The following is a 12,500-nucleotide window of genomic DNA, read 5'->3' on the forward strand; positions in this document are numbered from 1 at the left end:
GGACCAAATAACAACCAATCAGAGATAAGAGCTCTGGCTTTATAAGTCCCGCCTCCCTGTCTCTCAGCCTTCACAGGAGATCTCCTACCCCCGCACTCTCTGCTCCTTTCATCTCCAGTGTTCTGCCATCCATCAACTGGTCTTTCCATCCTTTCATCCACCCAAAAATCAAAACTATGGAAAAGGTTTCAAAGGAGATTTTAGTTGAAGTTATATTTTGTGTAACTAAAGTACTAGGTCATGAAATATGCCATTGTTGTTACGTCATTGGGGATCTTGGTGTCTATTGATAAATGAATGTGACGTAATGTCCCCCAAAGCCCTACCTCTGTTTGACACACACACACAAAAATGCACCCCCCCCCCCCCACACACACACACACACACACACACACACACACACACACACACACACACACACACACACACCCTTTCTCAGCACTTTGAGGTTGAGCCAACTTGGCCCTCTCCATAGCGAAGGGCCGCCTGACTGTTCATTGATAAGGCTGAGGATGCCAAAGGAGGTTAGCGTCTGGCACCGTGTGCGTGAGCGCCCGGTGGGGATATGTGGGCTAGATTGTCTTTACTCTCCTCTCTCTCCCTCCATCTTACTCTACTCTCCGCTACGCCGGTCTGGCCGGCTTCCATCACTACGCCTCGCAAACTCAATAGATGCCTTGTTCGGCCCAGCAAAGCACACATACACATACACACACACGCGCACACGCACACGCACACACACACACACACACACACACACACACTGAAACGAACACACTGGTTGGAGCGCTAGTTCTCATTGACACAGACAACACGGGAGGGCGAGATTGATCAGGCTGTTGGGCTCATGGATAAAAGTAGAACAGACTGTGTCAAGACGGGAGACTTGACACAGTGACAAGATGTTTTTTTTGGTTTTGACGCGTCCTCAAAAGTGTTACACAGTCAGAGGACGAACAAAACATAATAGACAAACATCAAAGATTGTTCATGAGCCCCCGTGCGTTGAGGTGCATCTATGGGGTAAAGTAGAAAATTATCTGATTTGCTTGCAGGGTGAGCCACCTACGCCTGCACAGCATATTTATAATAATCGGCATGCCATTTGACGCTTTTTTATACAAATCATGAGTGCCATTTATTATTAGCACGGTTGGTCTCAGTGGGGAAGAAGCAGAGAGAAGGGAGATTGAGATATTAACTGGAATCTTAACCTCGTGAAGCCATCTTGTAAACAGGTAGAGAATAGTGCCCCAAGAGAATAAACACATGCAATAATCACACTCCCCCACACAGACACACACCCACACCCACACCCACACACACACACACACACACACACACATAAACCAAAAAGGACAGGACTGGTGCAGTGATGGTCAGGAAGAAGTGACAGGAGTGGTATGAGAAGGTAGAGTCATGTGACCCAGGAGCCACTCTGGGCAGATTGAAATGGACGAGACACATTCATCTGGCAGAGAGCTGCTCTATCTCACCACCACCCTAATTCACTATCACACTAGCTCACCACCACCCTAGCTCCCCGCCACACTAGCTCACCACCACCCTAGTTCACTACCACACTAGCTCACCACCACCCTAGTTCACTACCACACTAGCTCACCACCACCCTAGTTCACTACCACACTAGCTCACCACCACCCTAGTTCACTACCACACTAGCTCACCATGCTAGATCCCCCTTATAGCTCACCGTCATTGCTAGCTCACCATTCTAGCCCACCACCATGCTAGCATACCACCAGCCTAGCCCATCATACCAGCCCACCACCACACTAGCTTATCACCAGGCCAGCTGTTATGAGTGACTGGTACTCGTGCGTTGGAGGACACGAGCGATAGCGAGAGATTGACAGACTGCCCACAGAGAGAGAGAGAGAGAGCGATTAACACGTAGGACGCACTGAATGTCACATCCAGTGCTGGTGCAGGAGAAATAGACTGTATCTGCTGTGTGTTGTGTCTTATGCTATGTACATATCTATAATGTATCTATATAACGATATGGTATATGTTTGATCATAGACACATTCTACACATATACCAGAACACACATTACAAACTTACATTAGAGTTTCAATGAGTCAGAGCTGTAGTTATGAATCCTTAAGATAAACGTGTTGTGGATGCTGCTCTCTACAGAGTCCAATGAGAACCTATGGTGCTCAGCAGCTCTGTTAGATCAGTGGAAAAATGGCAGCATAAGAGTAGTAGCAGCAAAGGGCTTTCAGAGTAAAAGCTCATCTCAGGGGGGACCTAAAGACTTATTCAAATGTGTTCGATTACAACACTTAAAGGAAGAAGATGGGCAGAAGTGCACACTCAAGGTCTTTAAAAATGTAATTTAAAGCAGTTCCAAGCCAGCTACACACACACTGCATTATAATACTATGCTACTGTGTTCCACTGTATTCAATGATTAAAATGACACTCAAATGCTAATGCACGAATAATACTTCAAAGATGCAGCAGCAACTACAGCTCATACCGAAGGGACTCCCATGACAGACACCACCCCGCACTGGGGTTCATCTGTAGAGTCCAGGTTGGAAATCTTAACACCTTAACAATAACGCATCGCTAACCCAAAAGAAGACAGTGAACCAGATACTGTGAGAAAAACATGCAATTTCATCTGTCAAAATAATCCTCTAGTGCAGGTGCACTGCCTTATTCAATACGTTAATGTCATCTTAACCAACTCAGCAGTTTATAACTTTGGCCGATGAAATATCTGCAATTGTACGCCGGCACAAAAGATGACCAATCAGGTGGCTTCACATTGGTTGATCTTACCCCAGCCTGTACTATTTTTCCCCCTTGAGCATTTTGTTATTAGAGCTTGAGCCACAATACTTGCGAGTGATACCCGGCAACGCCTCCTTTGTTGGTAGTGGCAACTGCCATTATTGCCTAGTAGCTGTCATTGTTACTGCGGGCACCGTTCCCGCGGGCGATACGTGACATGGCGGTGTGCAGCGGACTAGCCCAATAAAGTATAAAGTATCATCATAACACAGGTCTAACAACGTCTGATAGGTGGCCTTGTGCTTTGTCTACAAACACAGTTGGTCCAGAACCAAGCCTGCATAACAAATACATGTGTTCCAGTTCATTACACGTGTCGTCCACTTACAGGTAAAGGCATATACATTTGCTAAAATGGGTGTTGTTTTAAAAGGGAGTTTCTTTAGAACATTTTCTATTTGGGGTTTACCGTCCTGCCTCGCCAAACCAGATAAGGGACGAAGACAGGCAGGAGGTCTTGGCTGTTGGTAACTATCGACCAAAGCTTCCCACTACAACCCCTCCTCCTCCTCCTCCTGTTGGGCAGATCGGCCAGCAGAGCTGCAAGGTGACACCAAGGGTAATGCAGCCCTTGTGTCTTGGAGACGCTATGTTTGGACACACAACAGTAGAAGACATTGCATTGCGTGTGGGTTGTGATGACGGCTCGATGTTTATAGCTACAACACCAGCTCTGCGTCTCATGTGTTAGCCTCTGTATTTCTCCTTCAAACCTCCAGAAGTGTTATAGTGCCGCTACTGGATTACTAGCGCAAGGCCATCCAGCCATTTAAATGGGGTTGGCCGCTCCACAATTATATTATTTGTTATATTTAATTATATACATATCAAGGGGCCTCCTACTGCACCCACTCAACTGTTACATTGTTATTATTGTTTTTAGAGAAGTATTGTGGAAAAACGAATAAAAAATATAAATCGTTTTCTGCTATGGAAGGACCGTATATGCTTAATGATACTGAAGATGGCATTGGGTCTTGAATGGCTTAAAAGGTAACAGTAAGTATTAGAAAGTAGCCAACATATTTGAAGAAAAGCAAAAGTAATTTGAAATACAGACTCACTATCTGAGTTTCATAAGACTGTTGCAACTTTCTTCTTACTCCTTACTCTGGCTAGCTACAAATAGCAGACTGAAAACTGTATATGCAATAAAATGAATGGCAAAAATGTTTTGAAATGTGCCCACAGTGTGCTTGCATGTTTGTTGTTATGTTATACTGTATATTAATACCATTTCTGTTGGAATGAAAGCACCAGAGCCCTATTGGAAGCTGCTTTTATGTAACTCGAGGACACTCGGGTAAGGGAAGAACATGAACCAGAGACTGAAAAGTGACGCTACTGTCAATTGAAATCTTAAATGATGTATGGTAGGCCTATTTTAATCAGCACAGGAGTACATCACACTTGTGTTTTTCATAAGGCTGTGTGTTCCCATGTTGTGTACCTGCTCTGTGCTGTCTGAGCCTGTATGTCTTCCGACACCCATGCTTGCTGTCTGTGTGGTGTGTATGTGTCATCTCGTTCCCCTTTCAGGGTTTGACAAGTATTATCGTAGCATTGAGACACGCGGAATGAGCCTAACCCAATAATCAAGCTATTAGCTGACTGTTAAAGATCTGGGATGTTTTTGTTGCTCATTTTCCCCATTCTGTTTCATGTCCTTCCAGCCAAATAAAGGCCATTATCCAGTCGCGTCAATTTGAAAGGAATGCCTCCTATTTTTCCACTGGCTAGGTCTCCCTGGACCAGCTCTGATGTCAGAGGCGTCTTATCTTCTCTGCTGGCTGTAACGACCAGCTCCTGAAAACCGGCTCCGTTGCCACAGGCGACAGCAGATTCAACACCTAACATTCCGTTTTGGAATTACAAGGAGCAGGACAGGGGTGACAGAAAACATGTCTTTGTGTGTGTGTGTGTGTGTGTGTGTGTGTGTGTGTGTGTGTGTGTGTGTGTGTGTGAGTGTGTTCATGTATTTGTGTGTGCATGCATTTGTGAGTGCGTGCCTGCGCGTGCGTGCGTGTACGTGTGTGATGCAGACATTTCAGCGGTGCGCATTGAGCCCGTCTCTGTTGTTCATGCCCTGCTAGACGATAATCTCTCTGTGATGCGGCCACCAAGTGAAATTACCAAACCACACAAAAAGAAAACAATGCCCAGGCCTCTTGCCTCTCCCAGTGAAGTGTTCTTGATTCCAGTCGACAAGTGCAATAAGGGTGTGTAACATCTGTAGTGCGATCATGTGATCATGTGGTCTATTACGGCCAAGTAGCTTCCTGTTTCAATTAGCCTGTGGGGCTGCTCCCTGCTGCGGCTGACCATGCCCAGAGAAAGGAAAGGCGAGACGTGAAACAAAGTAGGGCAAAGTTTCCAGGGAGAATTGCGGCGTGTGACCAGGAGACGGGAGCCAGCGTATTTTGGGCTCTGAGCTCAGGTGCAGGAAGGATCAGATGACCGGCTAAACCAGGCTCACACTGGTAGGACAAATACAGACGGTCCTGGCCTCTCTTCCTGGGAGTGAGTTTCACTGAACAGTGGGTTCAGCCCCAAAGTACACGCGTGATCACGGGTTGGGAACGTTACAAGGCCACGCACACAGAACAAAACAGCCGCATGCAGACGGGTTGAAAGGTTGCTTCATGGCCTCTGCGTGTATCTGTGAACTGTTGGATAATGTTATCCTCATCAACTGCTTTCTATCTCCTGTTCGCCCCCAATAACTGTAAGCTTCCATTAGCTCCTGTTAGCTCCCATGACCTGATAGCTCCGATCACGTGTTCAATTCCATAAGCTCTCATTAACCGTTAGCTTCTATGAACTGCTAGTTTCAATGAGCCTCCATTAAGTTCTGTTCCTGTAAGTTGTTAGCATTTTAACTGCTAGCTTGTACAAGTTTGAGCTTATGGTAGGCTAGCTATATTAGCACGTATGTATTATGTATGAACTGCACTTATTTGAACTTTGATCAAGTTCTCATGAACATACAACTACTACAAATATTAACTAACTGTATCTTAGCTTATATAAACTATTAGTGTCACTGAACTGAACTCCCATTTCTCTTATGACCTGTTTGCTTACAATAATGTTGCCTTTTATTTATTTCATATCAAATCATTGGCTTCTTGGAACTGTTTGAACTGAGCTCAGAGGTGCCAGACTGATTCCAGCAGGTTTACAAGAGTAATATCAAGATTAGTCAAGGACACAGTTTATAGCAAAAACAGAAACACAGATTATCAAACGCACACACACACACACACACACACACACACACACACACACACACACACACACACACACACACACACACACACACACACACACACACACACACACACACAGCCGTCAAGAGAGTAACACACAAGATGACTTCCAAAGCTCAGTGTTAATAAAGAGTTCGTTCTTTAATGGCTGCCTTCTCATTTCTAACAGCTGGCCTTTACTAAATCCTGCATTCATATCAAGGCTTTCACATTCAAGGGATTGGAGATTAAAATTTGAAAATTTGAAATATTCAACGTTATGGGAATGACATTCCTTTGACAACGCTTCCTCTTTCCAATCTAAGCTGCCAAGAGGAAGTCAGTAAAGTGAGGACCATCAAAATAAAAGATGCATCTCCCAAATAACAAAAACAACCAAAAACCACCAAGATGGCAGCAACATCACCATCAGAGTCCTGCAAGCAAATCTTTTTTTCATAGGATGGTAGGGGCATGTACCGCCTTTTTCGCCTCTGATTGGTTAGAAGGGCTCTTCTCCGATTGGTTATGGCACAGGGCAGGCTGTCGGCTAGTCTACCACCAACAGAAGTAAACTGTGGTGTATTTTCTACCATTGACTGACTGCGGCTTCATTCATCTGTGGTAGCCTACTAAAAATTACCATCATGCCTTTACTTTGGTAATAATTTGGACACAATAGTTTCATTAAATAGTTTATGTTACGCAGGCAGGATGCAAGTTAGGACCAACACATCTCTCCTCACCTCAGGGAGCCTTAATGGACTCTGGATGTGGACTGCTGTTATAAGCTGGTTCGGAAAACTTTGTACAATAGTTGCGTTACATTTCTCACTGCTTTCCATACCTTGTTCCCTCTGTGTAATTGTGTGACCTGCACTGCACACAGCTGGGCAAAATAGTGCCGTTTTATTCAATGCATAAGTCGGCTTATGTACTCTTTAATAGGACGCACTTATCACTGTTGGATTGAGTTTGTTTACTTCTGTTAGTGGTAGACTAGCCGACAGCCTGTGCCATAACCAATCGGAGGAGAGCCCTTCTAACCAATCAGAGGCGAAAAAGGCGGTACGTACCATCCTACGAAAAAAAGATTTGCGTCCTGCAACCTGCCACCAACCAAACAGGAAGTGATGTCAGGGTACCACCTACCAGCGAGGGGTCTTCTGTCTCTGTGCCAAGCGATTGGCTGAAGTCCCCGGTGTTGAGAGGAAGGACAGCATCGTCGTCTTCCTCCTCCTGGTTAGGCCCCTCCCCCAGGGTGGGGAAGACAGAAAGCCCACCCACCTCAGCATCCACCATGCCATCCAGGCTGTCTGTCAACGCGGCAAGCAAGGCCGCATTCTCCTCTTCTATCTGCAGGGGGCGACGTACAGGCAAACACAGAGTCAGATTCAGTGTAGAGTATGAAGAGTAGTACAGAGAAGACAATTAAGGAGAATAATGTATTGTTGAATATGAAATAGATAGTTCCATAGCCAGTGTGCTGTATCAGAACTGAATAAAAGTGTTTTTCATTTAAATACAATAAACATAATAGACATAAAGCGTTAAAAATAATAAAATGGGTAGATAATAAAAACATAGAAAACAGCGTAGAATAAGATAATGTAGTGGCTCGATGTGTTTCTTAGGGAAACTGAGCAGAAAGTTTCTCGATACAACTCCTAATCTGTCAAGCCTGCCTGGAGCTTTCCTGGAGCCAGATCCTTAAGCAGATGCAATTTAATTCACTGTGAGTCACTTTGGATGGAATATACTTTTTTAATCCCAGACAGGAAAATAGAGCCAAAACCATTGTTGGATTAAGGGACAAACGCTTGGATAAACGTGACTGGCTAAGTAACTAAATAGTACAATATAACACGCTGATGGGTCTACTGAATCATACCGTATGTTGTCATATGTTTGACATGTGATCAGTGCCAGTAGAGTCACACAGTCTGTAGCCTACAAACAATTTGTACTAAATAAACATTGGATTCCCAGAGCTAACTCTTGGCCTGGTCCCAAATGTGTGTCTTGCCTTAATTGTAACTCATTTGCATAATTGTTAGTGTTTGATCATTTGCAGATCAATTTGTTTTACATGTCACATGATGCAGGTGTCAATGAAAGCAAATGTTTCAAGAATTGGCCGTTGATAAGGAATATTCCTAGGACCTAGGAAACCTCCTAGCAGCTGGGGCACAACTATTGTCCACAAGTTAGCGGGTAAGCTTGTCTGGCCTCTAGCTGATCTTCAGAAAGCATTATGGTTAATTAACCCTTCTAGTGAATGTGTATGCAAAATGTACGCAATCTCTGGATACTTCTAGTGCCAATTGTCTTTTCGATGTGAACCTTTTGACACTAATCAAGCTAATCACTAATCAATGGCTGACACCCAAAATAGTAAAGTAATAGCAACATAGCAACACAGCATCTTAGCAAAATGACAAGACAGCAATATCCACCAGGTACAGAGTTACACTGATTCTCAGTGGGACTCGATTCCCACAACGATTAAATGATTTCACTTAAAGACACCGTCTCTTTTCTCCTAGTAGGCAGGCAGGACAGGTCAACTTGTGAGGAAGGAGAGGTTTTACCGCACCATCTGCCAAGGTGTTACCACCTGAGACACCTGGTCATAAGTAGGGAGCAGGGTTAGCCTACAGCTTGCAGTCTGGTTGCACTCTCTCTCTTTCTGTCTCGCTCTGTCACTTTCCATCACCCCTCTCTCACCGTCTCAGCCTCTTGCTCTCCTTCCCTCTCATCATCATTCAAGTCATTGTTCGCTGCAGACTGACTGAACATCATTGTTCAGCATATAAGCCTCTATAGTGTGCTGCCTCTCTGATTATAACTGAATGGTATTCTGAGAGTCAGTGTTAAAAATAGTGAGGCATATTTGTGTTGCAACATCAGTCAGTCTTTCTTTCTCGACATATCTCGAATTAACTTCCTTAGATATTTACATGACAGTAATGTTGTACAATCCTATCCTCCTCTCTCCCAACCCAGTCTGCCTTCTCCCCCCCTTCCTCTCTTCTAATCACCTCTCCTCCCATCTCTCCATCTTTCCCCCCCTCTCTCTTCTCCACGCTTTTCAACTACTCCTGCCCACTCTCATATTCTCTTCTTTATCCTTCTTCTGTCCTCTCCTCATCTCTTCCCTCCACATCATCTCTCCCAGCTCCTATTCTCCATCTTCCATCATCCTTCTCCCCTCCTCTCTCCTCCTCCTCTCATCTCCTCTCCCCTCTCCTTTCTCCTCGTCTCTCTCCCCTAGTCCTCCTCTCCTCCTATCCTCCTTGCCTGTACCCTCTCTACTCCTCCTTCCTCCCCTCTCCTATTCTCCCCTAGTCCTACAAGGTTAGATGAAGTTTAAATGGCCAACGTTGGGATCGATGGCCGACTGGCCCGTTTCCCAGCATCACCACGGACACACACACACACACACACACACACACACACACACACACACACACACACACACACACACACACACACACACACACACACACACACACAAGCACATACAAATCAACGTCAACATGGCATTAGACCCAACAGGCTTCTGTGAATATGCGAGGCATCATTAGACAGCACTAGGCAGAAATGAAGCAAATCAGACAAGAAAGAAAGAAATACAATAATAGAGAGACAAGAGTGGAGTGAAAGATATGTGCATATGGCCTGCGGTTTATGAAGAGGCCTCAGGCCTGTGGTATTAGAAAAATCTATTAGAGACTAATCAATCGTCAGTCATCATATCAGAGCAAATAAAAGCACAGAGAAACACTGGTCAAATATATATATATATATATGTGTGTGTGTGTGTGTGTGTGCATGCATGTGTGTGTGTATGTGTGTGTGCGTACATGTCTGCATGCGTGTGTGTTTACAAACCTCAAAGAGCTCGTCGGCCGTACTGTAGTGCGCGGATGCGGGGGACGTGCCGGTGGCGTGGTCGTTGCACCAGTGCAGCTCGCTGAGACAGTTGACGCTGTCAAAGTCACTGGCATCCAGCTGGGACAGATCGATATCTGGGAAGTCTGAGTCCAACCGGTCCGAGCACACCTCCTCCTCCCCATACTGGACGAGAGACACAGAGACAGAGAGAGAACAGTTGTCATGATGTTGTATTTATATTGGATCATACCTGTTTAATAGCTGTTTCTGTCATGCCAATAAAGCAATTTAGGACTTGTGAGGAGATGGAGAGAGGGGCGGAAAGACAGCCAGTAGAGAGGGAGACGGAGGGAGAGAGATGACTGGGAGAGAGAAATGAGATGAGAGAGAGTGATAGTGGGAGAGTGATATAGGGAGATAGAGAGCGATTGAGGGCGAGGGGTTAGAGTTGAACTTAACACATCATATCAGTGCCCACAAATTCTCCCTTCTTATTAAACACCATTGATCTGTTTAAAAAACACAGATGTTGGGGGTTCTTTGCCCCGAGATATTTCAACAGGCAAACCTCTGAGGCTTGGTGGGTTCAAATCCCTCCATAGTTCAAAATGGCAGTAGCGTGAAAATGTAATAAAATAAAAACTTAAGTTTGAAAATATACCCTTAAGCCCCATGTTGCTTAAAAGCACTCTTGCCTCTGCCTAACCCTATCTTATTGATATAGAATTCCATTATACGATTATCATCATTCAAGAAGTCACAATACCAGTCATGACAGGAAGTAGAATGTGATTAATATGGAACATGGCACTTCTGAGAAGTATATGCAGCGTAAGTATGATTGGAACGTAACAATTAGCACTGTGTGTGTGTGTGTGTGTGTGTGTGTGTGTGTGTGTGTGTGTGTGCGTGTGTGTACGTGTACGGTCAGACAGCCATGAGGCCTGAAGTCACAAATGGGAAGTGCAGCACATATAACAGCTGTGACTATGAGAGAGAGAGAGAGAGAGAGAGAGAGAGAGAGAGAGAGAGAGAGAGAGAGAGGAAGTGTGTGAGGAAGGAATGGATGAGCAGTCTCTGGAGAGACAGGAGAGAGAGACAGAGCGAGAGAGAGAGGAAGAGATAGAAATGGAAACATTTATAAAAGAGGAACCAGAGAGAGAGAATGAGAGGAAACTGGCTAGATATGAAACAAACTGCTTGAAGTGAAGTGCATTCATGGGATTGTACATGACACGTAGCTGTGAGTCTCAGCGTGAGTGTGTGTGAGAGTGTGTGTGTGTATGTAAACACCATGTTAGAGAGGAAGTATCGGTTGTGTGTGTGTGTGTGTGTGTGTGTGTGTGTGTGTGTGTGTGTGTGTGTGTGTGTGTGTGTGTGTGTGTGTGTGCATCAACCAAATCATCAATCAAATCGACTTTTCATTCATTTAATCCAATTAGCCTGGTCAGTTAGCATGTCAGGATAGCTTGGCGGGTTAGCCTCCTAGGTTAGCTACCTAGTCCGTTTTAATAGGCCTAGCGAGTGAGCAAGACAAGTTAACATGGTGGGTTAGTTAGGCAGGGTAAAGTAGGCTACATAGCCTGGTGGCCTAGCTTAGCGAATGAGCCAGGGTGAGATAAGCTTAGGCGGGTTAGCTATGCAGGTTAACCTAGACCAGGTTAGCCCTGCAGCTATCCAGTTGTAGCCTGGCGGGTTAGCCATTTAGCCTGGCGGCCTACCTAGGCAAGGTAGCCTGGTGCGTTACTTAGAGGAGTTAGCTACGCAGGTGAGCTAAGCATTATTAAACGTGAAAGTAGCAGTTATGAAAACAATCAGCGGTATTCCATTCACTGTCAACATTCCAGTGTATCCACGGTTACTCAAACAGAAGGCCACACCCTACTGCTAGGCGTGGCGTTCTGTTTGAGTAAGCATGTTCACCATGGAATGGTGCTAGGCCCTAAGACCAACCTTAAAAATGCCCTATGTAATATATGCTCTCACACACACACACACACACACACACACACACACACACACACACACACACACACACACACATACACACAGTATACATAGTCTTACACACAAATACTCTATATTCCTCTCTTTGTAGCACACACACACCATACACAAACACACTGATACCCACACACACACACACACCTTTAAACAATCTCTCCCGATATTGTTTACAGCAAACCATAAACCATCCGAACATCAATCTGGTCAAACGCCGCAAAACAAACACGCCGGTTTTCCGTCGGCTACGGGGGCCACGTTTCATCAGCGGTTTGCAAAGCAATCATTTTTTTCTAGAAGCTGCTTCGAAGCCGCCACAATAACAAACACAAACCTTATTTGGGTCAGGAGGTGTTTCATAACTACACCTAAGTGTCCCTTTCTAGAGGAGAGGGGAAGAGAGTGGGAGAGAGGAGAGAGGAGGAGGTGACCGGAGAGAGGGAGAGAGGAGAGAAGAGGAGGTGGAGGAGGACGGATGAAGAAAAGAGCAAAGGAGGAAGAAAAATGATGAGTGGGTGAAAG

The 12,500-nt window shown here is 45.0% G+C and overlaps 1 protein-coding gene across 1 annotated transcript in view; it reads right to left on the bottom strand.

The window, feature by feature from the left end:
- The window catches only part of ppargc1b (peroxisome proliferator-activated receptor gamma, coactivator 1 beta), a gene marked incomplete at its 5' end in the record, with an annotated part of 54,094 nt that overhangs the window by 10,890 nt on the left and 30,704 nt on the right, over positions 1 to 12,500 (bottom strand). The window contains 2 exons of the mRNA XM_084469673.1: positions 7,230 to 7,433; positions 9,972 to 10,157. Coding sequence (XP_084325799.1) covers positions 7,230 to 7,433; positions 9,972 to 10,157 — 390 coding nt within the window. The remainder of the gene's footprint in view (positions 1 to 7,229; positions 7,434 to 9,971; positions 10,158 to 12,500) is intronic.

Source organism: Micromesistius poutassou (genome assembly GCF_964030765.1).
Source record: "Micromesistius poutassou genome assembly, chromosome: 6".
Classification (NCBI taxonomy): domain Eukaryota; kingdom Metazoa; phylum Chordata; class Actinopteri; order Gadiformes; family Gadidae; genus Micromesistius; species Micromesistius poutassou.